This window comes from Centroberyx gerrardi, chromosome 1 (assembly GCF_048128805.1).
Source record: "Centroberyx gerrardi isolate f3 chromosome 1, fCenGer3.hap1.cur.20231027, whole genome shotgun sequence".
Classification (NCBI taxonomy): Eukaryota; Metazoa; Chordata; class Actinopteri; order Beryciformes; family Berycidae; genus Centroberyx; species Centroberyx gerrardi.
This window is the reverse complement of record NC_135997.1, coordinates 17,754,647-17,780,379: the sequence shown is the minus strand read 5'-3', so window position 1 is coordinate 17,780,379 and position 25,733 is coordinate 17,754,647. Positions and strand designations below refer to the sequence as shown.

Here is a 25,733-nt window from a genome sequence, read left to right as displayed (position 1 = left end):
TGCCTTCTTTTATTGATCAGGCATAGAACTTAATCCATAAAAATCATTCCTCAAGAACAATCTAGCAATTTGAACCATCAGCCTAGATTGTTTTTCTCTCCTTGCTAGCTGATCAATTGCACTGTTATTAATAGGCCTTGGTGCACAAGGACTGTATCTATTTTTTTTTATCACTATTTTTAATAATTGCCTCAATTATATTTTAGATTGATGCTTCAAATTAAGACAAGTAACATAAACAGGTAACATTTTCAATTTTTTTTAGTGAAACAAATGAAATTGTAGTAATGTTTTATACAGTTTATTCTTCTCAGGGACAATACAGTTGCAAATAAAATTCTTTTTGAAATGAATTGTAGGAGTTCATGTCATTAATCAATCCACTCCTACTACCTACAGCTCTGCCTTCTGCACCACATATTTTAAAATTATATTTAACATTTGATTTATTTATATTTACACGTTTGTTATAACCTACCTGTGTGGTTCTTTCAAAACATTTAATATTTCACAATTAACATTAATTGTTCCAAGCTACACTCTCTAATATGGAAGAATTTGACACGATTTGTGTTAGTCTTACGTATTTTTCAATTGTGTAGCTTTTGTGTCATGTCTCCTTTCCTTTTCATCCAATATTAACTCATTTGGGGACAAAAATTAACTCATTTGCGTACAAAATCACATCTAGTAAGATTTTACTCTATGCTAAAATATTGTCGTACTAATAGGGAAATATTGACAGAAATATTGTTTGTATGACCAACTGATTTCCCATAGTATAGATCCTTTCTTCCTGTTTGGTCTCAGTATCTCAGTTACAGTCTCTTACAAGCTGAATTCTCCTCCCTGCTGGAGGATTTGCTCGGTGAAACCCTTGCAGACTGCTGGACCTCTGAGTCTGGGCAGTGTCTGCAGTATCGTCCTCCACCAGCGGCACAGCAGCCCTCAAAGCACGATACGGATGCTATTATGGATAATCTCCTGAGGGTCGGGCAGACCATGCATCCCCCGAGGAGAGGAGGTGTCCGGGGTTCAGAGGGAGATCTGAAGACTACTGGATCATATGATCGAATCTGACTCCGAAGCAAGATGACGCTCTTACACTGACAGCCTTCAACTGTGTTCTTTATGGACTCCCTAACTTAATTATCACATGATATCACTGATTTCCTCACCAAATTGATTTGCGCAGCTCAAGAAGGTTAGTGGCTTATGTGGCCCTGTTTTGTAATGGAAACAATGTGAAGTAATACAGACAGTATGAGGGGTTTAATCGTTGTAAAATAAAACATTTCATTAAAGATGACCCTTGATCCTTTACATGTATTTTCCACTTTCTTTTGAATTTTCAGATACTCTCCCTCTCCCTCTCTCCTCCTCTGTCTGTCTTGGTCTTGCTCTCTCAGCATCATAAAATAAAAACACTCCAATGTATTCGTAGTCAATATGAAAATACTTTTACTACTGTGACATTGAGTGTTTCCACTTGGCTTGTCTTAAGAATGCAAACAAAAACATCTAACACCATTAGAATTATAATAACGTCATTGTTTTCTTCTCTTAAAAAACAGAACAAATGAGAAGTCCTAAAGCAAAATGCAAGATTAAAATCAGACAGCTGAACAATTACAGGAAAGTTTTACAATAATACACAATATTACACATTGACCTGGGCCGCTCCACATCTTAAAGTGCCAGATACATAGTGGAAGAGAAAGGGATATGACATTCCTCCAGTTTAAAGGAGAGAAAATGCTTGTATTGATGAAAAGTGTGATATAACAATGTTGTTTTAACATCATCAGAAAACAACCTTATTTGCTACTGAATGATTGGGGCATGGCTTTGTCAAATCTCTCAAGAATTCATATACTTTGAAAACACAAATCAAGATTCTGATATCTAAAAGGCAGACAAAAAAAAAAGTAAAATAGTGAATTTAGTGTCATTGAAAAGCTCTTTTAAAAAATTGAGTGTCTATAGGTTTTTCTCTTGCTTTCACAACCCAGACTGCTTTATGAAATCCACATAAATACTGTTCATTCACAACCTTCACAGTGCATGCACACAATATTCCAGTTATCCCTTATTCTGAAAATGACAATACTATCCCAAGTAAGCTGTTTATATGGTTCACAAAAGCCCATATTCCATTACTATTTCTGTTTATACAGTGCATGGTCTGATTAAATGTCCTTTGAAATTCACTCCCTTTATTGAAACAGCAGAGAAACTGCATTGATCTTCCTCTAATGATTTATAGCTTTGTTGTCACTTTTCCTGCAAGAAACCGATGGAGCTAATTTTCTAGCAAGGGCCGACATAAATACTGTTGGACGCCACGTAAATGCTGCAAACTATTGTGATTAACAGGCGTAGTCTAATATTGGCATATCTTGCCTGTTTTCAGAATGTGCCTACGCAGAAAAAAGACATTAATGAGGGTAAAATAACCAGAATAAGCTGCTTACATGATATTATATTTGGAGTATTGTCTCTTTTGGAATAATACTGGAATATCGGTGTGCATGCACACACTGAGTAACATACAGTATGAACGCCGGCTTAGGTAGAATTAAGAAAAATGAATTTCACCTCCCAGCTTCCAGCTGTCATTTATAATTACTCTGTGGATAACATCTGTGCGTGTGTGTGTGTGCGCATGTGTGTGTGTGTGTGTGTGTGTGTGTGTGTGTGTGTGTGTCAGGTTGGCAGATAGGCAAGAGCAATTTCTCCTCAACCGGCTGTACCTGCTGCGCACATGCCTTCATACATTTCTTATTGTATCAGAGAGGAGGAAATAAGAAAGAGTGGAGATGGAGATGAGGATTGAGGAAGAAACTAGTTTGCTAAGGAAAAGAAAATGTTTTTGTTTTACTTGGAGGCTGCTGATGGAAATTGAGATGCTGAGATACAGCTGAATGTATTGTGTTATGTGATATGTACACCCTGTTGGAGGGAGTGGAGCCTCGGTGATATGGCTGTTGGGTTGGTATGTTCTCTTCCTCTATGTTTGGCACTCAATCCATGTCTTCTCTATCTTCTCCTGTTCCAGCCTCATATTTCTTCCTCAAGGTCAGAGCTGTGGTTGCTCATCTGTGACAGACAGACAGACAGACAGACAGACAGACAGACAGAACAATGAGACTCAAAACAAAGAAGACTGCAAGCCTGGAATGACTAAGTAAAATTTCTTCCTGCAAGTACAAATTAGTTTCACAGTAGTTAAGTCTAACCAGTCGTTTCATGTCCATGCCCAGCCTCACGACAGACACAAACATCCACTCATCTTTCAGTCTGTATACATTTTCCTTGGTACTTGTGTTAGTTAGCCTACATGTCAGATATGAATAAGTAAAAATCATCATAATATCAATTTATACAGAACCAAAGTAGAAATTTCTTGAAATAATATAATTGAAAAAATTTGATAATGACTATAGGCTGCTTTCTATGCACTGCGTCTCATTATTTTTCCTATTTCCTGCTTTTAATGTATAACCTGCCACTCTAATGGAAGTGATTTTTATAATCTATGGGGAACTGAGCCCAAGAAGAAGCCCCTGGTTTAGTATGCCAATGTTCTCTACCAAGAAACAGCACAAATACGCTGAAAATGAAATTGATTTCTTTTCTTGCCTTTTGAGAAAATAGTAATACTTTTGTAAACAGGATTTTAACTGAGCGGAGAGCCTGACAATTTCCTGATTTGTGTGAAATGAGTCTGTCAATGAATGTTAAATTACCATCATAACTGCTAAATCACAATGAAAACAAGACACACAGCACTAGACTCCCACAGGAGATATTATCCATACAATAAAAGAGCCGTCACTCTCTGATGCACTTTTTTTTTCTTAGGAATTCCTGAAAACGAAACATCATCATGAGGTCCGTTTACCGTGTGGTGGTCGTCATCGGCAGCCTCCCTCAGGTCGGGGCTCTCCCTCTGGATTCGATGGCGGGAGCTGGGCGGAGAGAGGGAGGAGAGGGAGTGCTCAGGGCTGCTGGCTGAGAGAGCGTACGGCGAGCCAGCTGGACTGTCCTCCCTCAGGGGAGACCCTACAACACACACACACACACACACACACACACACACATATACAGGGAGTTTGGGAAAAAAATGTGGCATAAGGCTTGGATTCCATTTAGTTTGGAGAGGAACGTTGAGTAAATATACATGTTTATTGTCGGTGAAGGACAGAAATGAGTCAGTGAAATGTGCACATTTCACTGACTCTGCATCAGTTGACAGGTAGAAAATGAGAGAGAGAGTGACAGAATGAAGGACAGATAAGGAGATGGGGGGAGGGAGGTGAGAGACAGCAGTGGTAGATAGTGAGGGACAGGGAAATCAAGTAGAGCCTGAGATAAATTAATATGAAGATGAGAGCTATCAATCGCCCAAGGACATTCGAAGTTGATGGAAAAACACGCACACACATACGCACACACACACACACACACACACACACACACACGCACACACACACTTGAAGGTGTTGCACCTACAACTGCGAAAATGCCGTGACTACAGGACACTTTCCCTTTTAGTACACTGTCAATGTGTATATTTCAGCCTAATACTATAATATAATATAAGGTTGCAGCACCTTATATTATATTATGTTTTGGTTTTATTCAACAACATTTCAAACAGCAATAGTGTTACAGTTACTTAGTATCTAGTGCTCAGAGGGAAGTGTGTTGGAGCAGATGAGTGGTGTAACAAATTATATGTCTGCATTTTAATTTATGATCAGTTTGATTAGGACTGCTGTAAAACCAATTTCCTTAGGAAGGGTAATAAAGCTTTCTACTGTTAATGCCACTCCTGGGACTGTTGCTATGACTTGTTGGCAGGTGCAGTGATGGTGTTGTGTTCAGTCGTCCACAGGAGGGCAGCAGCAGCTCTGTGCGTGCACCGATGATGTGGAGCTCTTCCTCACCTCATCTGCTGTCTCCTGCTATCATTCTCAGTCCCGTATTTTTTCTTTATTCTCTAAGGCTTCATCAGTCAGTTACTTCAACCACACTGTTTGTTCAGCATGTTCCACGCTTTGCTCACAACCATATATCCAGACAACACACCCACTCACCATCAATTTGACTTTCTGACTGGAGGAAAATAACTGATTTATCAGGGAATGTAGGAGTGACTGATTCTTGCCAATGCCGTGCGTTCCATCTTCCATCACAGATGAACCTGAGTCGTTTTGACTGGGACTGTGACTGGTGGAGTTAATCAAGCAGAAATCTGAAAAGTGTAATTTCCCCCGGAGTCGGCCTCAATATGCTTTTGGTGTGCCAATAGATGATCTATCGTTCGATCTCACCCAGTCTGCTTCCACTGTCTTTCTGAATCGCTATCTCACCTTTGTGGTCATTCCTCTGTGTGTCCATCCTGTCAAGACTGTCAAGCAGCCCATCGATCTGTGTCTTTATCAGAGTCAGCTCCCTCTTAATCACCTGCAACTCTTCCATGCCCACTGCGGAGACAGAGAGAGGGAGAATCGGAAACACATTAAATGGTGGATTTAAATGGTTTACCACAGCACTCCAGTCAATGTGTGGAAGATGGTGGGTACTGAAACAACATAAATAGGTTCTGCACTGATGATTTTCTTGAAAAAATGCCATCTCACTGGCTGAAATAGAAGGAAAGTAGCTTGTGATATGAGACTTAGTGGGTATTTTATACTATAACAGCGCATGCCGGTATTATCTCTGAACTGCTTGGGCAGCTGCATGGCTGAGGAAGGATTTTCTGAATGGAAAAATGTGTCCAGAGTTGTGCAGTATTTATTTAAGTATTTCTGATATGCCACCCATGCTCAGAGTTAAGCACCTGTGCAGCCCTGGTCTGAATACAAATCATTTTCCTCTGTGCATCATTTGTCTCATCTGAGAGACTACATGTGCCATAAATCTCCACTAAGCAACTCCGCAGGGTGGCGACTCCGAATAGCAGCGAGAGGTAACTGTTTAAAAAACTGTTTGAACTTCAATACCCAGAAATCATGTAGCATGATGTCAGTAAACTGCACACAGCGCGCTCATGTTTACCAATCCGCCCCGGTCTGGGATCGCTTTATACTAAAGGACACTACAAGGATGAGACAGATCTATAAAACCAGTTTCATTTGGGCAAATCTCATTTAGGGGGATGGGACACTCTTCTCTATTGCAGCCACATTTGCTATATGCTTATAAGACAGGTGTATTTTTACATACAAATCTTGCCTATAGTGCAGCTTTAATTCAGTGAACTCTGAATCGGAGCCTGCGCATGTTACTCACACTTGGCTGTGGTGGAGCTGGTGGAGTGGGCTCTGGAGCTTTTGGAGTGAGTTCTGTCTCGACTGCGTCTGTGCCCGGAGGAATAAGAGGAGGAGCGGGATCGCTTGGCCAGACTGGGTCCCTGGGGCAGCGGAGGCAGGGAGGCCGGCACACGCTGGTAGTCATACACCCTGGGAATTCAACACACACTGCTGAAAATCTGTAAAACAAGTCTCCTGCAAGTGTTTTCATGCAGCATATCGTGTTGGTATCGACTTTGTGTGAAGGTGCTCTCTATTCCCTGTGTTCCCCAACCGACTGTTTGTCTGCAATCATGATGAAAGGGAAAGAAAGAGAGATAGAGAGAGAGAGAGAGATAGAATCAGGACAAAAAGTAAATCTGGCAAAGAGAGGAAATACACATAGACACCGGTGCGTCAGATGTTTTTTTTCATAATAGGCAGTATTTACCTTTATCTAAATAGTATAATGATACAGAGCGTAGTGCAATGCATAAGGGGGGGATGATGCAAAGATAGAATAAGAGAAATTGAGGGAAAGACCTGAGAATGAAAGAAGGGAGGAGATGTTCAGTCATCTCAAGGATAAATATGATTATTTATTCCACGCTCCGTGGTCTTTTACTTTCTTTCTGTATTTCTCTCTCTTCTCATTTTGCCGTTCCCTCCTCCCTGTGGACAGCTCCATGTCTCTATCTGCCACTGAATGTAATTGGTTCTGTCAGGGCCAATCAATAGCTCCCCGTCAGGCTAGTAGTGCTGGTGACAGGGGGGTGTATCACACTCAAACTCTATAGTGGTTACAGAAACGACAATGTGTGTGTGTGTGTGTGTGTGTGTGTGTGTGCGTGTGCCTTTTTCTGTGTGACTGTGAGTCGGTCTTTGTGTGTGTGTGTGTGTGTGTGTGTGTGTAGCAATGGAAAAAGAAGTGATGTTCTGATATGAAATAGAGAAAATAGAGACTGATTTGACTTCCACTCTGTCCTGGAGAGAAACCAACACTCACTGACCCCATGACAAGGTGAAAGACAGCCACAGGATCCAAACCAACCAATCGCAACTGAGCAAAGCTGCAGGAACTGTGGGAACTAGGGGAGTCAAAAAATATATGAATATGTTTTTTTAGTTGATTTCCTACCAAATAGTATCAATGATGATCAAGTACCATGATTTGTTGCACATTTTATAGCTTTCGTTTAAAGTGATAATCCATAAGATTCTATTGTTTTATTGATTTTAGCAACATCTTTGGTGATACGCAGACATTCCTTTGGTGTTTTGCACTCAACGTATGGGCACTGGCCCTTTAACATACTGTAATAATAAAGACACTTAACATAGACTGCGGCTTCTTATATTTCTTCTACCTTCTTATATTTACTCCAAAGAAACCGCTGTTGTTGCTTCCGTAAACATAAAACGCATCACTTCCTGTGCAGCAGAGGATTTTTCCTGAGAAAGAGGGACGTCCTCATGGGTGTTTAGAGCAGCAAATGTAAAAGCTTTCATGAACTGGGTATAGGGTAAATCACTATTGCATGGTATCAGTGAGCAAAACGCACATTTCTTAATAAAAGTTGCAGATTATAACTTTCTGATTATCCAAATTCTTCTACTGATTCTGATTAAAACGGTGATGATGGTGGTTATAATACTATTAACAACAATGATAAAAAATGAAAGATAATGATGAGTTAGCGTATGGCTAGAGGTAACAGCATGGAGCTAATGAGCAGGTCTTCAGTGAATATAAGCGGTCTGTGCGAAGCCAGTGTCTCTATACAAACTGCTGAGGAGAGTGAAAAGCACTTTTATATCACAGGCCATCAACAAGCAGGCAAACTGTCAGCTGAAGGCCTTGGTATGGATTTACTGATTGAGCTGTTAGCTTGTCAGTCAGAGGGAGTCCAGGATCCTAAAGTTTTCTCTTTTCTAGTTGTATTCTGTGAAGCTTCTCTACCCTACACAGCGACTTCTCCACACCCTATGCTCTGCACACACCCACACATACACACACACACACACACACAGAGCAATGTCACATAAGGATGAAGTGTATTAGGCCACCATAAGTGTGTGAGATTAGAGGCTTTGAGCATTGTCCGTGTGGGGAGACACAGAGAGACCAAAGACTTAAGGGAGTTTAAAGTCCTTTAGAGCAGTTTGCAGAGGCAGATAGACAATGTGTTGCTACACAGGCTTTGAAGTGTCATCTCAGAGAATGGAAGCTCAGGCTCAGACAATGAGATACCGTAGACGAGCGAGGATTAAAGTGTGTGTGTGTGTGTGTGTGTGTGTGTGCGTGTGAGAGAGAGAGAGAGAGAGAGAGAGGGAGGGAGAGAGAGAGAGAGAGAGAGAGAGAGAGAGAGAGAGAGAGAGAGAGAGAGTTTGCCTCTATGGATTAGACCCCACACGGAAAGCAGCTTTGTCTCTGCTTGAGCTGCTATCTGTGTGGTGAAAGACACTCTCTTTCATGTTCACACAAGAGGACAGCGGACAAAAACACTCATTTCTCACTTCTCATTTCTCACACATTGACACACACATGCACACACACACACACACACACACACACACACACACACACACACAACAAACACAAAACAAAATGCGCATACAAAGTCCTCCATGCACAGACACACCCACAGGCAAACACACACGCACGCACACATGCACACACACACACACACACACACACACACACACACACAGCTGTCAGTAGAGCTAGCCAACAACATGGGGCATAATCATGCACTGTGTTAAAAGCAAATTGAAAATCAGTGGTGAGTGTTTTCCCCTGAGCAAAGAAAGAAAAATGCAGAGCAAGGCAAAACAAACACAAAAAGCAAAGAAAAGATGACAGTTAATACTCAGAGCAACAGAGCATCGATATGTGTGAGAAGGCAGAGAGAGGCAATGGATTGAGGCGTGTATTCCTAGTGTGTGTGTGTGTGTGTGTGTGTGTGTGTGTGTGTGTGTGGTGACAACATTCTTTTATTCAGATGTGCTGAGTGGAGTGTTTATGAGCGAGGCCTGGGGGAGGCAGGAAAGTCCCTGAACAATTTCAATGTAGAACCAACACAGAGCCACTCTGAGCAGCACTCAGCCTAACTACCCAGCCTAACTACCAAGCTGGAAACTGGAAGGGACATTATTGTGCCGTAACTTGGAAAAGGTTAACACACTGTGACCTGATTGCCCAGCCAAGAGTTTGTGATGAGAGCCAAACGATACGCTCAGCTTCAGTTTATTTTAAAGGGGCATTAAGTAATTTATGACCTTTATCAACTTCTATTGGCAACCAGTAGGAATTGCGAAACATTTATAGAATTAAGCCTTTACAGCCGTTCCCACCCCCGTCCCTCCTGTCCCCTTGACTGCCAGTGGCCTGTAACTGACACCATCAATAAAGTCACATTTTCACAATAGAGACGAAGAAGCTAGCTAATTAGTGCGCAAAGATATTTGGCCCATATTTCATTCATTTCATTGATTGCATTAGTTTGTCTAGTAGGTACTTACAGTAAATAAATATTTCCATTTATTACAAAGTCGGTTGTCCTGTGTTTCCGTCTCTGCAGAGAAAAGTAATCCCTGATAATTAGTATAACCAAGTAAAGGTCTGTTTTCTTTCCTCTTAGAGGTGGTGCCCCAACGAGTGTAAATTGATATCTTCATCAAAACCTTATATTGTCACACCTTTATCCAACTCTAGATTTGATATTCCAAGTATTAATTGCTACACAAACTACTGTAATAATAATGCTGCTTTGCCATTTGCTTTTTTGGCATGAGAGTGAGGCTTTTCAGCCTGAGTCATTAGTATCGACCAACAACCCTGCCAACCCTCCATAGATATATTATGGCAATTTTGTGCTATTGGGCAGTAAAATCTTTATTTATTGGCCCTTTAATTCAACCATTTCTAACCTGGGATGGATAGCTTAAGCCTGTAATATAACTAGTCTAAGTTGGAGCTGAGTCCTAATAACTTAGCTTCGGTAAAAGTGGCTTAGATCTTCACTGAATCCTCAAACATGACCACACAGCACAAATCTGGGTGTGTTTGCGTATGCATGTGTGTGGGTGTAGATATATTTGAGTGTGTGTGCTTGTGTTTGTGTGTGTGTGTGTGTGTGTGTGTTCAGATGCATGTTGGTGTGCATGTGTGCGTGAAGAGTGAGCTCATGGCTGCTGAGTGGTAACAGGCATCGTTGCAAGCAAAGACAGGATGAATGACGGCTGTGTGACAGACAGCGAGGGGGAGAGGAGACTACAGGAGACAGCAGGGATGAAGAATCCGCTTTAGCCTCTTCCTTTAGCCTCCTGTGACACACTGACAAGCAATAAGGTGTGTGAGCTGCCATGCGTAGCTCTCTGGCAGTACCTGTCGTAGTAGTCCTCCTGATAGCTGTCATAGTCCAGGTCAAACTCAGATCTGTGGACAGAGAGAGAGAGAGGGAGGGAGGGAGGGAGAGAGAGAGAGAGAGAGAGAGAGAGAGGGAGAGAGAGAAAGAGAGAGAGATAGAGAGGTGGGAAGGACAGAGAAGAGAGTGAGTTGACAGCAGTTTAAGATGTAGAGGTGATACAAAGGTTTACACTGACTGATTGTACAGTTATTGAGACACACCTACACACGCACTAGACAGCATATATACACACACACACACACACACACACACACACACACTAGAGCTAGATTAGAGTTAGTAAAATATTTGTTGAAAGTACATGTTGCACTTCAGCTCTGGTCCTTATTAGGAGGGCTAAAATACCAATCACATATTTGACTTTGCAAGCAGACTGCTTGCCTGAGTGTGTGAGTAGGTGTGTGTGTGTGTGTGTGTGTGTGTGTGTGTGTACGTGTGCTTGTGTGTGTGTCTGTACAGAGTTAAAGTACAACCATTTCAGCTGGAAAGAATACTGTGTTCATGATCTGTAGCCAGCTGGAAAAAGGCATTGGATTTGCTGTGCCGCAGCATCCAAGGTGGAAAATCCATAGGAATTGTCCTGCGCTCTGCACCAACCAATGACCACGGGGAACAATGTGCTCCTACATATTCAAGCTTGTTTACCGGTGAGGCAAGCCGTGAGGCATGTGTGTGTGTGCGTGTGTAAAAGAGAGAGGGGGAGAGAAAGAGACAGAGAGAGAACCGGAGGCAGATGAATGACGTGAGAGCGAGTGAGGATACACTTATATGGAGCGGTGGCTGATGTTTACCTGAGGTTAAATGACTGGAGCAGACCAGAGAAATTAGAGGAAAGGAGTGACACTAAGCCAGAGCGTAAAGAGATCACATTCTGGTGTGTCAGACCTCAGCATTTCTCCCTAATCCCTGCATAGCCGGTAATAATCCTCCATCTCTCTCTGTTGCTCACCTTCCCTCTATCTCTCTCTTTGTCTCTCTCGCTCACTCACTCACTCTCTCTCTCTCTATCAGTCTGTCTCGTTCTCTCTCACTCTCTCTCTTTATTCAACTTGCCCTCACTCTCCCTTTCTCTCCAGCTCTCTCTATCTCACTCTAGCGTTGTCTCTCTCTCTCTCAATTCAAAGAGCTTTATTTGCATTAGATTTTTCTTATATTGCAACAGCAGTTATAGAACAACAGCCAATATGGAAAAACGTATGCATATAAAGACAACAACAAATAAACATTATAAGAAAAATTTGAATAAGTAATTGAATTATCAGTAAAGAAAAGAAGAGGAGTGCAACATGTAATGAACCATTTAACGATCTATTGGCGACCAAGGAATTGCAACAACATTGACAGGTTTCTGGCACACAGGAGACGTACACACTCATATCCAAGTATCACCCATGTTGAGACACAATATTGGTAAAGAAAAAAAAATGATTTTGAGATGTCATTTTTCAGGACACCTCAACACACCCACAGTCCCTGCCATCTGCTTATCTGTCGCTCAGGGAGGCGGTGTTTCTCCCGCTGTAGTCATGCTGCTCATTTCAGAGATGTTTTCTTTAAATATGTCAGGATATACAGCAGGATACTTTTTCACTGCGGGAATTACACAGACGCACACACACATGCACACATGCTTGCACGTACACACACACACACACACTTGAGAGGTTTTCCCTTCTCAATAACAATATCTTGTGATGTGTGTATGTGTATGGCTATGTGTTGTGTGTGTGTGTGTGTGTGTGTGTGTGTGTGTCTGTGGTTCTGGTGTATTATTTATTTGTAGTGGAAGTTAATCACTTCTCCTCCAGCTACACCCTCACTGTGACTCTCTTCTGTCTGAAACCAGTTGGTCTTCTGAGCTCCTGCAGCAGGCAACCACAAAATTATCTATAACAAGTGCCCATGTCTGTGCTGCACACTTGCCAAAACTGCGCAGTGTAATTTGGCTCCAATTTGAAGACTGCCTTCTGTTATCTACATGTGGTTTCAGCTGTTTTTATTCAACCAATTGAAACATCTCCCTCCTTGGCTGTCAGTCAATATAATTGTTTTGCAGCTTTCAGGTTTAAGGACTTGACAACATCTGAGCCATAGATCTTTGTATTTGAAGGCACCGGTCTACACTTATTTGTATGCACTTAAGGGCCACACCAGTAAAGAGAGCATTTCTAGTGATTCCTCCATTTCCCCCTATATCAGTCAGAGAGAGAGAGAGAGAGAGAGAGAGAGAGAGAGAGAGAGTTAGAAAGAGTAGCACCGCAGGCCTCAGCTGAGTTGAGCTGTGTTCTCCAAGTGAATTCAAGCAGAAGAGAGAGAGAAAATAACAACTATTTACCAAATCCTCACTGAGGGGGAACTAAGCTGCTGCTCAGTTCCTGTTTCCTCTACCTTGACTTTCACTGGCTTACCTTTGACACTGCAGCAATGGTCTAGTTTGTAATGTGAGTCATTTTTGCTTTTCACGCAGAACTATATGCATACACATTGTGTCAAATGTTGCATTGGTAACAATTTACAATAAACATTACTAATGAATGGTGAATTAATCGTTACTTAATATTTATTAAAGAGTAACTAAACCCCAAACCCAAATCTTTGGTGAAGCCTGACACTTAATGGTGAAAAGCAGGGTACTGAACTGGCCATCTGCTATTGGCTGATTGTTGGTGCCAGGTGATGTCACCACCTGTTGTACTGTGTAGATGGTGACATCACCTGGCACCAACGAGGTGGCAAGCTTCACCAAAGATTTGGGTGGGGTATAGTTTCGCTTTAATTATCATTTAATGATTATATAACAACTAATTATTGATGAGTTAATTTCTAGATTGTTTACTAATTAATAGTAAAGCATATTGTGTACATTATTTAATTAATAACCTGTTAATAGTTAATAATTAATTAGCTGAATCGTAACTATTAAGAAATTTAAACATGTTAAACATCTGTTAAGCATGTTTAAATACTAAATTAAGCATTTGGAAATGATGAACAATTGCAAATGCAATTTGTAAAAAAGAAGTAAGCATTATGCTATTACAAATTATTACATATTATAAGTAAATGTAACTATATGTAAATATTATAAGTAGCTGTAACGTAGACGAAAGTTCACCCAGGAAGACTGACCTATTGCCTCTTTACACCTGTTCACCTGTTCCTGTTCACCTCCTTCTCTTAACCAACGGGAGCCTCTCATGTCTTTTGAAGTGCTGCTCTCTCTCTCTCTCTGCTTGTGTTCTCAGTGCGTCTCGTTTACAACCCGCCTCCTGCCTGCCGCCATCAGCCCTGTCCTCTCTTCAAAGGGGGATATGACGTCTGTCCCTTCTCCTGGGAATTCTCCTTCCCCTTTGAAGATGTCTTTGCTCGACGAGGTCGACGCCAAAGTTGTTTCAAGATTTTCAAGATTTAAGTTCCTCCTGGCTGAAGTTGCAACTGATGTTTACAAAGCTAGTAAAGGGCTGGGGCGCCCCGGTGGCTCACCGAATAGAGCGCGTACCATATAAGGCTCAGTCCTTCCCGCAGCGACCCGGGTTAGAATCCGGCCCACGGTCATTTGCTGCATGTCCTCCCCTCTCTCTCTCCCATACCTTCCTGTCTCTCTCTCTCACTATCTCTATCAATAAAGCATAAAATGCCTAAAATAAAAATAAAAAGCTAGTAAAGGGTTAACAAGTGTTTTTTAGGCCTAAATGAAGATTATTTGGGCCTAATGACAACTGAAAATGTCTAACGAATATGACATAAGAAGTATGGAGTAAAAAGGGAATAGAACAACTGAGCAATGAAAAATAAGAAATTGTTCATTTCAATGCACAGTGACTCAGTAGTTAGCCGGGTTTCCTCCAATTAAGCGGGTAAAGAAAATGAATGAATGAATTGGCATTAAAGTACAACATATAATTTACTATTAAGTATTAAACAATGTAGGAGACTAACTACTCATTACTTAGTTGTTACTTAAGCACCGATTATTAATTAATTAATTAAAAAAGTAATGAAAATGTAATAAATATGAAATAATGCTTTATTAATGAACATTATTGTAAAGTGTTACCATTGTATTGTTATTATAATATGACAGACACAGGTATTTTAATGGGATGGAGTATATTTAGTGAACACACATTTGTGACAGGTAAGCACAGCCCATTTAGATCGTAATTACATCAAAAGTGAGCAGGCAAGTGCCGGGAACAGTGTGTGTGTGTGTGTGTGTGTGTGTGTGTGTGTGTGTGTGTGTTTGTGTGTGGTATAGGGTGCAGCGAGAGGCAGATGGACAGCAGGGTCACTAAAGGCTAATTAATTTCTTTTCATAATTTCTCAAGTGCCAAAGCAATCCATTAGGCATGGCCAGCTATAAATCATCTCAGCCCAACTGCTCTAATAGAAGAAGTGTGTGTGTGTGTGTGTGTGTGTGTGTGTGTGAGTGTCTACACAGGTGGGTGTGTGTTAAGCAGAGATGAGTTGAGTTTTGTGCACAAAGCATCCCAGAGGCGTCCTCCAACATACACACTGTCATCGACCACTGAAGGAAGAAATTGACCACTTTTACAGCAGCTGTCATGCTCTTTGTTCTAAGGGAACTACGAAGGTGTGTGTGTGCGTGTGTGTGTGTGTGTGTAGGTGTGTGTAGGTGTGCGTGTGTGTGTGTTTGTGTGTGTTGAATCCTTACAGATGAGTTCAATTGATAGAAATGCATCTGACCTACCTTACAATGGGTGTTTGCAGCAAATGTAATATAAGTAAAATAGAGAGTAGCAAAACAGACCTTTGTATATGCCACAGATTATTACTTTAAATAATACAGGACATTTTGGAAATTTTCATGTATGTTTGATTTTTCTATGAATGTCAGTAATAGAATTAGGTAAGTCTTCAGAATTATTGTGCAGGCCCTTTCCTTTTGTGTTCACCAGAGTGGAAGATGCTGATACGCTTACAAGGCCCATCAGCATTTTGCGCAGCTAAAATGGGGAAGCAATTGGGGCGCAGAGTTTTTATGCTTTTAAACTAATTGATGCCTGCTGTAGGCTACACACTCTACAACATTGAAGGGCATGGCCTATGACTAAAGAGAACAAACGGGAATAGGGAGGCGGATGAAGATGAAAAGGATGACGTCCAAAATATCCAAGGCCTTATTGTTGAGTGGGAAATTATACAGTAGACCTAAAAAATGATTTGAAAACAGACGTAGGAAGGGTGAACAAGGGAAGCTTGCTTTTGGTCTACAATCGCATTAGACAGCTACATTAGATTAAGCTACATTTAATTTGCCTAAAAAAATAGACATTGTCCTTCTTTTTCTGTCCACCTGATGCTATGTATGCCAAGACCCAGAGACTGACAAAATGGTACCAGCCTCATTTACACAACAGGTAATTGTAAATCAGGTGCAGAATTGATGACAGCTGCCTGCGTTGTTCTTTTGTGCTATTTGGTTTGCACACCAATGTGTCAGTTCCTCCACTAAATAAATGAAATATGCAGTAATATTTTCTCCACAGTAAGAGCCTCCTCTCCTCTCCTCTCCTCTCCTCTCTCTCTCTTTTCTGTCATTTGTCCTCATTAGTGCAATGGTCTGTGTTGAGTTGTTCATATTGATCTGTCTTTGACAAGCTTTAAGGAGACTGAGCAAAGACCCATATCATCTATGCAATAAATTGGAGTACACAAATATTCAATGGCTCCAACACACACACACACACACACACACAGAAACACATGCTCGTGTATACTCATGCATCTGTAAAGGCATGCACGCATTAAACTAAAATTCCTTTCAGTTAATAAAATTGTATCATAACAATTTTACATCATTCGGCATGCATGGCACAGAGTGTTGTAAAGCACACTTACCATGGGAAAGATGACAATTACTTCAGTCTAACACCTCATTTGCACTTTCTCCTCCACCTCTAATCCTGGTGGTTTTCTCTTTCCCAGGCCTCTGCCTTTCTCAAACTCTCAGTTTCTAGCAACACCTTTAACTATAATCCTTATCAGACTCTAGTGTGCATTGCCTTTCTGTCTATGTACAAGTATGTGTTTCTTTCTGTTTCATTCCTGTGATGATCCATTTCTGCAGTTGCATTGTGGGGCATTAGGGGGAGGACCAAACATTTGTTTCTGAATCTATTCCAAAAAAGCTCCTCAAATCCTCTATTCCTTTACTTGTTGGGTTGAGTACAAAAAGTTGTTCTTCTGCTTGGTTAGTAACGTTTAGCTGTTCTTTCGTTTCTTATTTCTTACTGCATTCTGCCATTGTTGTTACACTTGGCTGCACTGGATGGCCACAACTCAGCTCACCACTGGCCATGCCCTTACAACACACACCCAAAGCAAAAGATGTACTACCAAAAACATCCTAAAGATCACTGAAAAAACAATTTGTAACACAAAGGGCCACAGACAGACACAGACTAGTAAGATATAACACATTCTGTCTTAATGTCAAAAAAGTTGCATATTGCAGCTTTAAGGCAGGGGAAATATTCAACAGTAATTTTTTCACTTTTCTTTACACACATCACAACAACTGGAAACAGCAGGATTATGATCTTTCAATCAGATTTTAAGATAACTTCTTGTAGAGTGATGAATTGTTTATAGTGGTTCAGTGTGCTACCTTTAATCTTCCTGGCATCCTGGTGGCTCAGTTGGCTACAACACAAACTGTCTAACTGCAACATCTGAGGCCCCAAATCCCGCCTGGGACATTTGTTGCATGTCATCCCCCCCTCTCTATTATTCTCCTTGTCTCTTTCCATTCCAAACCGTCCAATTAAGGAAGAAAAAGCCAAAACATAATGTAACTAATAATGACAAAACAGAAAGAGTGAGATTAGGCTTTTCAGGATATCTGCTTCTTTCCCTCCTTTTCCCCTGCCTTAAGCCTCCTTCTCTGCTCTTTTTGCCTCTCTGGTGGGTCTGTATGGAGGTATGGGCTAAAATGGCTGTGGCTGGATTAACAGCACATTGTGAAATAGTTCACTGACTCATGCTCCTATGTTGAACCTGATGAAGGTAACGTTGCTCCTAATAAAGATGCTCTAATAGTAAAGTTTAGTAGACAGAGTGCGGGAGCCTTTCCTTTCTTTTTTTAGGCAACCAGACAAATGAAAAGCTGCAGCAGGATTAGCGTCAGAGGTGTTGAAGGGATTGAGGTTAGAGATAATGAGGAGGTTTTGGTGACACGGCTATGCCAGGACCTCATGACTGAATAACAGACCAAAACATTACTGGCTGGCTGTTACTCTTTCCACTCCCCTAAAGCCCCAAACCACTCAGCCCTGAACCCTGGAGCTCTGTGTGTGTGTGATGGAAAGACAAAGGTCAGAAAGGCCTGTTTCATAGTGCGTTTCAAAGTGGTGAATTATAATGACACAGGAGGACTCCCAGCTGATTATAGATATAGCTAACTTTCTGCCTCACCTGCCAGAGACTGGTAAAGACTGCTGAGAATAATTTTTACTAGCTAAAATATTTAATATACATTTACTTATCCATGGTACAGAAGCTACAAATTACATTTAGTTAGGTATTATGAAGTGACATTATTACAAGGATAACACTGAAGAAGAATTTGGTTCATTTTATTTGTAATTGCATAGTTATCTGGATTGATCCAGGCAAGTTGCTATTTTATTTTTATTTTTATTTTTTATTTCATTTATTACTTTCAAATGTAGGAGCCCATTTAGAAATAACAGCAAAATAGCAGACCATTATTTCTCTGGTCAGGCTGTTGTTACATTTTTTTTATATCAAAAATATCTAGACCATTTATTGTAATACTTTCAAAGCCACTGTGTACTTAGTGTGTTTTCTTAATGCTGGGCTACTTTTCAGTAGCGTATGGATCTAGTTTAGAATAGGCCTAGTATGTTATCAAATTCTTTGTGGAGTGGTTGAAAACTGTAAATCTGTATGAAGTCAAGTGTATAAGTGGCCAGAAACAACATCAACTAGTTGACTTACTGATAAAATGCTACTGGGGAACCAACTATGAAGGAAAGGAAGTCTGTCCCGAGCAAAAGGACACTGCAGTAAAAACCCTCTGGATATGAGAGTCTCTTTTAATCCAGTTGATTTAATTAAATAAGGAGAAATCTAATACATCAAGTCATCCATCACATATTTTGTTTGTAAATTTTGTAAAATTTGTTCAGCATGACTTAGCTTTAAGGAAATTTCAAGATGTGGTCTGGTCTGGTCTTTTTACACAGCAACAGTACTGTATATCAAATGGATGCAGTATGGCAGTCAAAAATCTGGTGAAGTGAATCATGAAATAACTTTGTGATGATCTAACTTCAAACCAACAGTAGCAACTACAAAAGAAAATCAATAAAAAATATTCTGATCTGAATTTGGAATTGTTATTCTGTTACTTTGAGCTTTTTCCTAACATACATAACTTCATTTTTTCTCATTTCATCTGTAACCTTCACATTGTCTGTTATTTATTATCTTTATTATTTCCCATATGCCTTTTGTTCCACTCGTCACTCTTTGTGTCTCTTTCTCAAGCACTCTCTCTGTCGATCTATTTCTCTCACGCACTTTAATTTTAGAGCTTAAGCACATGTTGGGAAGAAGTCATGCACCTCTAGTGAATACTAATACTCCACCTCCTTGTATCAGGTAGGTTATCTGTCCCCTTGTCCTTATCAGCCATACAATCATCCCCCATCTATCTCCATCAGCCATCCTGACAGCATACATCAAAACAGGAGGAAACGGACTAGTGGTGAAATGAGAAAAAAAAAAAATGAGAAAAAACCTCAAAGCAATGCACAGTAATCAAGAGAGAACATACTGGAATACAACCCACACCTACAGACAGAGACTGACAGCATGCAGCATGCAGTCAAGAAGGAATGAGATTACTGTGTGAAATGTGGAGGGAAGATTGGTGAGTTTGGTTTTTGAGTGACGTTAAACAATATATCTTGCCCCTCCAAAAAAAAATGAAAAACTACGTGTGTCCATGGATTGACAATTGGAGAAAAGACAGGATGGAACATGAGAGAGAGAGAGTGAGAGAGAGAGAGAGAGAGAGAGAGAGAGAGAGATCACAGGGTGTTAAGGGTGAGTATGACCAAGATGAGAGGAGAGAGGCATTGATGGAGGAGGTGGAGGAGGAGGAGGGGAAGATGAAGGGAGTGCTGGCAGACGAAGGGGTTTCAGCGCAGCTTGTTCTCCCTCTCAGACGCTCTCTAAGGACAGACTCTGAGCTAATCTACTCCCCCTTTCCCTTTCATTTAATCACTGTCGCTCTTATTCACTCCATTTCACTTGCACTCGCATTCTCTCGCTCTCAGTCTTGCTTGTTCAGTTTTTGTGAAGCGCACATCAGTGGTGCTTCGAATGCAAGGATCTGCATGCAGCACACACACACACACACACACACACGCACACACACACACATACACACGTGCGAACACACACACACACACACACTTCCAACACACACTCAAAATCCATTTAATGTATGAAGTGTAATTATATCAATTAGATAATATTTGCCCTACATAGCACAAAGCATAGTTATTTCATACTAACTATACATTTCTCTCCGCCTGCTCTGAGCTGGGTTGTCCACACATACGCACACTCACACACACACACGCACACACACCAGCTTTTATGGCTCATCCTGAGGGAGACATAGCTTTTGACAAAGAGCGTCTTCATTATTTCCTGTGTGATCCTCCTTAAACACACAGCGATCGCACACACACTCAGCTGATTTAATCAATGACAGGTGCAGGATAGTGGCAGATCAATAACACATCACCATGTAATTTGCTCCTTGACATCCATTACCGCTTGGCCCACTGGTCCACATCATTGGGATATACTGTATGTACTGCAGGCTGGTGATATATGGCTATACGCCGGAGCATCAGAGACACTAGAGTCATAAGAACCCTAGTACCTCATAAATTTATAGTCTCCATGCATCAAGGTTAAACCGTGGTCCGAGAGCAATTTATTCAGACTGAGAAATAGAGGTAGATGGAGGGTTATGAAGCAGTTGGCGCTCACCCTGCCTCCCTTTGGTCTGAGTAGCTCTGCATGGCTGACGGCCCTTCAGGTTTGATTGCAGCCACGCTTTCGGGAAGCAGAGTAAAAGAGCGCTGCATTGATAGGGAGGAGTTGGGGAGTGCTGCTGCATCAATAAGGCACTGAACCGGAGCCGGGACTAGGCCTATAGAACGTCACAGACAGAACATATGTATGCAGCCAACAGGCACACATCAGGAAACTGGAGAGTGTCCTACAGGATACAGACTTTTGCCTTTTGGCCCACCGCTCCATTTGTTCATCAGCATGCATCCTTCTTTCCCCTTGAAACTCATAGGTGCACTCGTACTCACTGGTGAGCTCACACTTGAATGGCAGGATGTGGCAGTTCCACCTCACCGCAGTGCCACCTTGCCAAATCCGTCAATGGAAACAAGAGTGGATAAAGTGGAGAGGACAGGCAGAGTGAGAAGGGATGAACGGGAGTTTTTGAAAGGGACAAGGAGGATAGAGATAGAGGGAGAGGAATGAGTCAGAGTCTCCTACAGCTGTCAGGGTGTGGACATTCCAGACTGATACAGTGGCCTTGTCTCCATTAGCTATGCTCAGCCTGGCAGGGGCTGGGCGTGGCGTTGTATGGTTTGGTGTCTGTTTGATTAGCCAGCTAGCCAAAGAATGTCGGAGTTGGAAATAATGACCGTGTCTCGTGCGCCCACAATCAGTGTTTATTTTCAGCACCGGTGCCAGAGAACAGAGAAACAACTGACGGAAAACTGACAACTTCATTGTTACGTGTTGCGTGAAGTACATCAATTTGATACAGCTAAGTAGTAAGACAATGTTAATAAATGTTTTCCCACAAGAGACGGGAGACATTCTCATTAGAGTCTATAGCCATTAATCCTTAATGTTATCATTTGCAGCAGGGCTTTGATTTTAGAGGTTCAGAAGACAGAGGAGAGGTGGAGAACCATGCCCCAGCACTGTGATATAGTAAATACTACACCCATGAATTGAAGGTGTATGCATGACCCCATATGTATGTGTGGGTGTGTGTATGTGAGAGTGGGTAGAGGTGGGTACAATACAGATCACAATATTTTATTAAGATAAAACATTTTTTAGCATTTCTGCTTTACTGGATAGTTTTCAGTAGAGAGAGAGATGAAAGATGGGAGAGAAAGAGAGGGGATGTGACAAATTTCCCAGGCTGGAATCAAACCCAATCCCCCCAAATTGCAATTAGATAATATACACCTCAGCCAATTTAGCCAACAGGACAACCTCAGATTAAATTATTGAAGGTTTAGGGTTTAGGAGAGGAGAGGAGAGGAGAGGAGAGGAGAGGCGATGAGAGGAGAGGAGAGGAGAGGAGAGGAGAGGAGAGGAGAGGAGAGGAGAGGAGAGGAGAGGAGAGGAGAGGAGAGGAGAGGAGAGGAGAGGAGAGCTCTCTGGGAACAGACCTGGACCGTTTAAACAAAAGATTAGCATAATCTGCCTTTCAAATCAGACTGTGTTACAGGTGTTTACTGTGATTAGAAACTAAAAGCTTTTATTTTAATTGCTCACTTAGGCCTCTGGCAGGACAGGACGTGAATAGATGAAAGGTACTCTTTCTTTGTCACAGTAGAAACACCTCATGTAATCCAACCAGATCTGATGATAGATTTGGGCCGGCCTCTTTTTGAAAAACTGAGTGACAAAGGAGGGCAGAAGTGCAAGAGGTCACAGAGCCAAACACTGCAAACTAGGAATTTAAATAACGAGAAGACATATGGTCTATTTTGTGTGTGTGCTTCAGTGGGTTTGTGTGTGTGTATGTGTGTGTGTGTGGGTGTGTACACCATGAATACGTGCATATGTAGATGAGTGTTGTAGGACCTTGCTCCCCTCGCTAGTGACAATTTGGTCTAATCTTTCTGGAGGCAGAGTGTTTGGAGTGGGATGAGTCCAAGTCTTCTGTGTGACTTTAGACCATCTGCATACAACTCACAACATAGCAAAATAAACAAACTAAGACAGAGTCCTTGGGGCTAATTCTTTCCTAACTTCTAAAGATCCTTTAAATTAAAAAAGACTTGTTTCTTCAACAAAATTGTTTCATGAGGCAGTGAGAAGCTGTGGAAATGGTGGCTGGTTAACTTGCCATCTGCCTGGTGGCAATGCAGTGCATTGCAGAGAGTTGGACATCACTGTCTGATGGTTGCTGCATGTGGGTATGTGCACGCCTGTGTATGTATGCATTTACATGTACTTCCATTAGTATGTGTGTGTGTGTGTGTGTGTGTGTGTGTGTGTGGCTCCTCTCCAGTAGGACTAACTGCTTTAGCCCTGTGTCATTCATTATAGCTCAGGGTCTGGCTGGGAACGGTAATTGGTAATTTCAGAGTTGAAAACTCCTCATCAGGATATTTAGTGCTAATTAGCTGCATTAGACAGCAGTAAGGTGACAAGTGACATCCAGGGCAATCACAGAGGTTCCCCCAAAGAGCATGAGAAGCAGCATATCAAGACACTTCTTCTAACAGGGGCCTATCCCCATTAGAACAGACTTAAAATGCAAAGTTAAAAGGTTGGCGGAGACTGCCTGGAGTAATTAATCCTTCCAGCCCTTTCAACTCTGTCCAGCCCCTGCGTCTTTTTCACATGGTGAACTGTGCTGTTGTCCTGAAATGATTAAAGAATTAAAAGCTAAAAGTCATTTCAGCACTGCTGCATGAAGGGCAAAGCGGCATGGCTGCGCCGAGCAAAAATTAACTTCCACCAAAAGAAAAGCGAAAAAGGACGAGAAACTGTCACAAAAATACCAAAGCTCCAAGTGTACGTGTTTGTATGTGTGTGTATGTGAGCAGTTATATCTAGTGCCCCTACTTCGTCAGAAGCATCCGTCATCCACCCACTGAGGATAGTTCACAAAGACAGCTCCCACCTCAAACAACAGGAGAGGAGCCCAACATTTGAGTGCTATATAGGGCAAATAATAAGCTGCCGATCAGGACGGCCCCTCAGGAGAGCTGTCTGTGGTTTAGCTGTGATCGACAGGACTGACATTTGCTGAGTCAACCTCAGACTGCAGTCTGTGGTCCTCACTGGAGGACACTTTAACCTAGGCCAACATCCGCCCCGTTCAATCAACAACCTCTCTGTGTCTTACGGTATGCATCGCTTTCTAAAGATAGAGATGGAGAGAGGGAGAGAGCGATCGAAAGAAAGAGAAAGAAAGAGACAGAGATGTGTTAAAACTGTGAGACGTGTACTAGTTTAAGACACTGCAACTGTAGGAAAACTAAGAGGGCTGGTATTGCAGACACATAACAAACAAGAGCCATTAGCAGAGTTTATGGTGATTCAGGACTAATGCAGCAGAACTAAATGCAGAGTCTATCCCAGTTTTTGGAGGGTGGATATTGATTGAAAAGGGTGATCACTGCATAAACTCACAGATAATTCAGTGCATTTATGTGTGTGTGTGTGTGTGTGTGTGTGTGTGTGTGTGTGTGTGTGGGTGTGTGTGCGTGTGTGTGTGTGGCATTTGAAGGGCATTCATCAGTAGGCACCTCAGGTCTGATTGAAAGAATAAATGGAGTGTAAAGCTGTAGGGACGTGGCTTTGAAGTGTGTATGTGTGAGTACGTGTGTTTGTGTGTCCTTTGTGATCGAGGCCACAGGTCAACAAAGGTCTGGCCCTGCTTTCCCCGAAGCATTAATTACCATAAGTTGGTCATCAGTGAGCATGTGCAGCAGTGTGCCAGAAAGACGGCCAAGCCACAGCCTGGTGCCTTTTTACTGATCTGTCTTTGTATCATTTTCCCTCCCTACATACTGTATGTATGTAACTCAATACTGAGTGTGTATCATTGTGAGTGTGTGACTGCATGCATACATAAGTGTGTGAGCATGTGAGTGTGTGTGTGTTTGTGTGTGTTAACTAAACCTTTTGACTTTTTTCTGTTTTCCTAAGCACACACCATTCTGATGGGGTCACTGATACAGCATTCCTTGGGGCATGTGGTCACTTATACCCCCCCCCCCCCCCCACACACACACACACACACACACACCCCAACACCACACACACGCACACATACACCGTCGCAAACACTAGTCCCAGCTCCCTCTTCTGTTCCCCCTGCTCACCCCCATTACCCCTCTGCTGACAGAGAGCTTTTGCAGTCCAGGCCAGAGAATAGGGTCTCCTGCTGCCTCCCAAACGCTGACACGCTCAAACCCCCCCCCCCCCCCCCCCCCCCAACACACACACACACCTCCTCCACTGCACACCCTCGATCTCTCATTCCCTGTATTGCTTTCCCCTCTATCTCGGTGTCATTCTGCGGCTCTCTCTGTGTCACCAGAATGAACTTGGAATTATTTCGCCGTGTGTTCTGGTCCCTGGTCGCGCTCTGTAAAGTCGCTGTCAGCTCCAATCTGGCGACCCGCGCGGCAGCGGGAGCCGAGAGAAAAAAAACACTACAAAGTCCACAATCCCTCCGCAACGTAAACAGGAACTGAATGAGAACAACACTGGGCCACTACAGGCTGTAATCACAGGCTGTGATGAACTGCTGAGCAAACCGGAGTCTAAAAAGGTTACCTAATGTACTGTGCAGCAGGCAGTGGGAGCTGTAACAGAGCCAGGAAGAGTGTCAGACAGTAAGGCAGAGCAGCTGTTCCTTCCACTTGATGTTGAGTTCCTCGACAGGAGCACCTGGATATATTCACGCATTTTCAGCAATGCTGTGTACCTAAATATCAAGGTTGCAAACTTTCACCACACCCCCCCTATGGTGAAGGGCACTTCTGAACAATTGTTTATATAGTTTTATTTTTCGCTGGGCCAGGAGAGGCAGGTTGCTCCTCTAAGCTGACTGACTGTCTAAATGCAAGCTAGTATTGATTGTCCTTCCGCGGGCTTTTCACAGAGCCTTGCTGAGGACAGATTAAATGTGTTATAAGTCATTAAGAGC

General features: G+C 42.0%; 1 protein-coding gene across 1 annotated transcript in view; it reads right to left on the bottom strand.

The window, feature by feature from the left end:
* Positions 1–317: 317 nt before the first annotated feature.
* LOC139918570 (C-type lectin domain family 18 member A-like) overlaps positions 318–25,733 on the bottom strand; it is a 69,811-nt gene continuing 44,395 nt past the window's right edge. The window contains exons 12-16 of the mRNA XM_071907988.2: positions 10,690–10,740; positions 6,304–6,473; positions 5,379–5,492; positions 3,905–4,065; positions 318–3,099 (exon numbers count right to left, since the gene is read on the bottom strand). Coding sequence (XP_071764089.2) covers positions 3,061–3,099; positions 3,905–4,065; positions 5,379–5,492; positions 6,304–6,473; positions 10,690–10,740 — 535 coding nt within the window. The 3' untranslated portion in view covers positions 318–3,060. The remainder of the gene's footprint in view (positions 3,100–3,904; positions 4,066–5,378; positions 5,493–6,303; positions 6,474–10,689; positions 10,741–25,733) is intronic.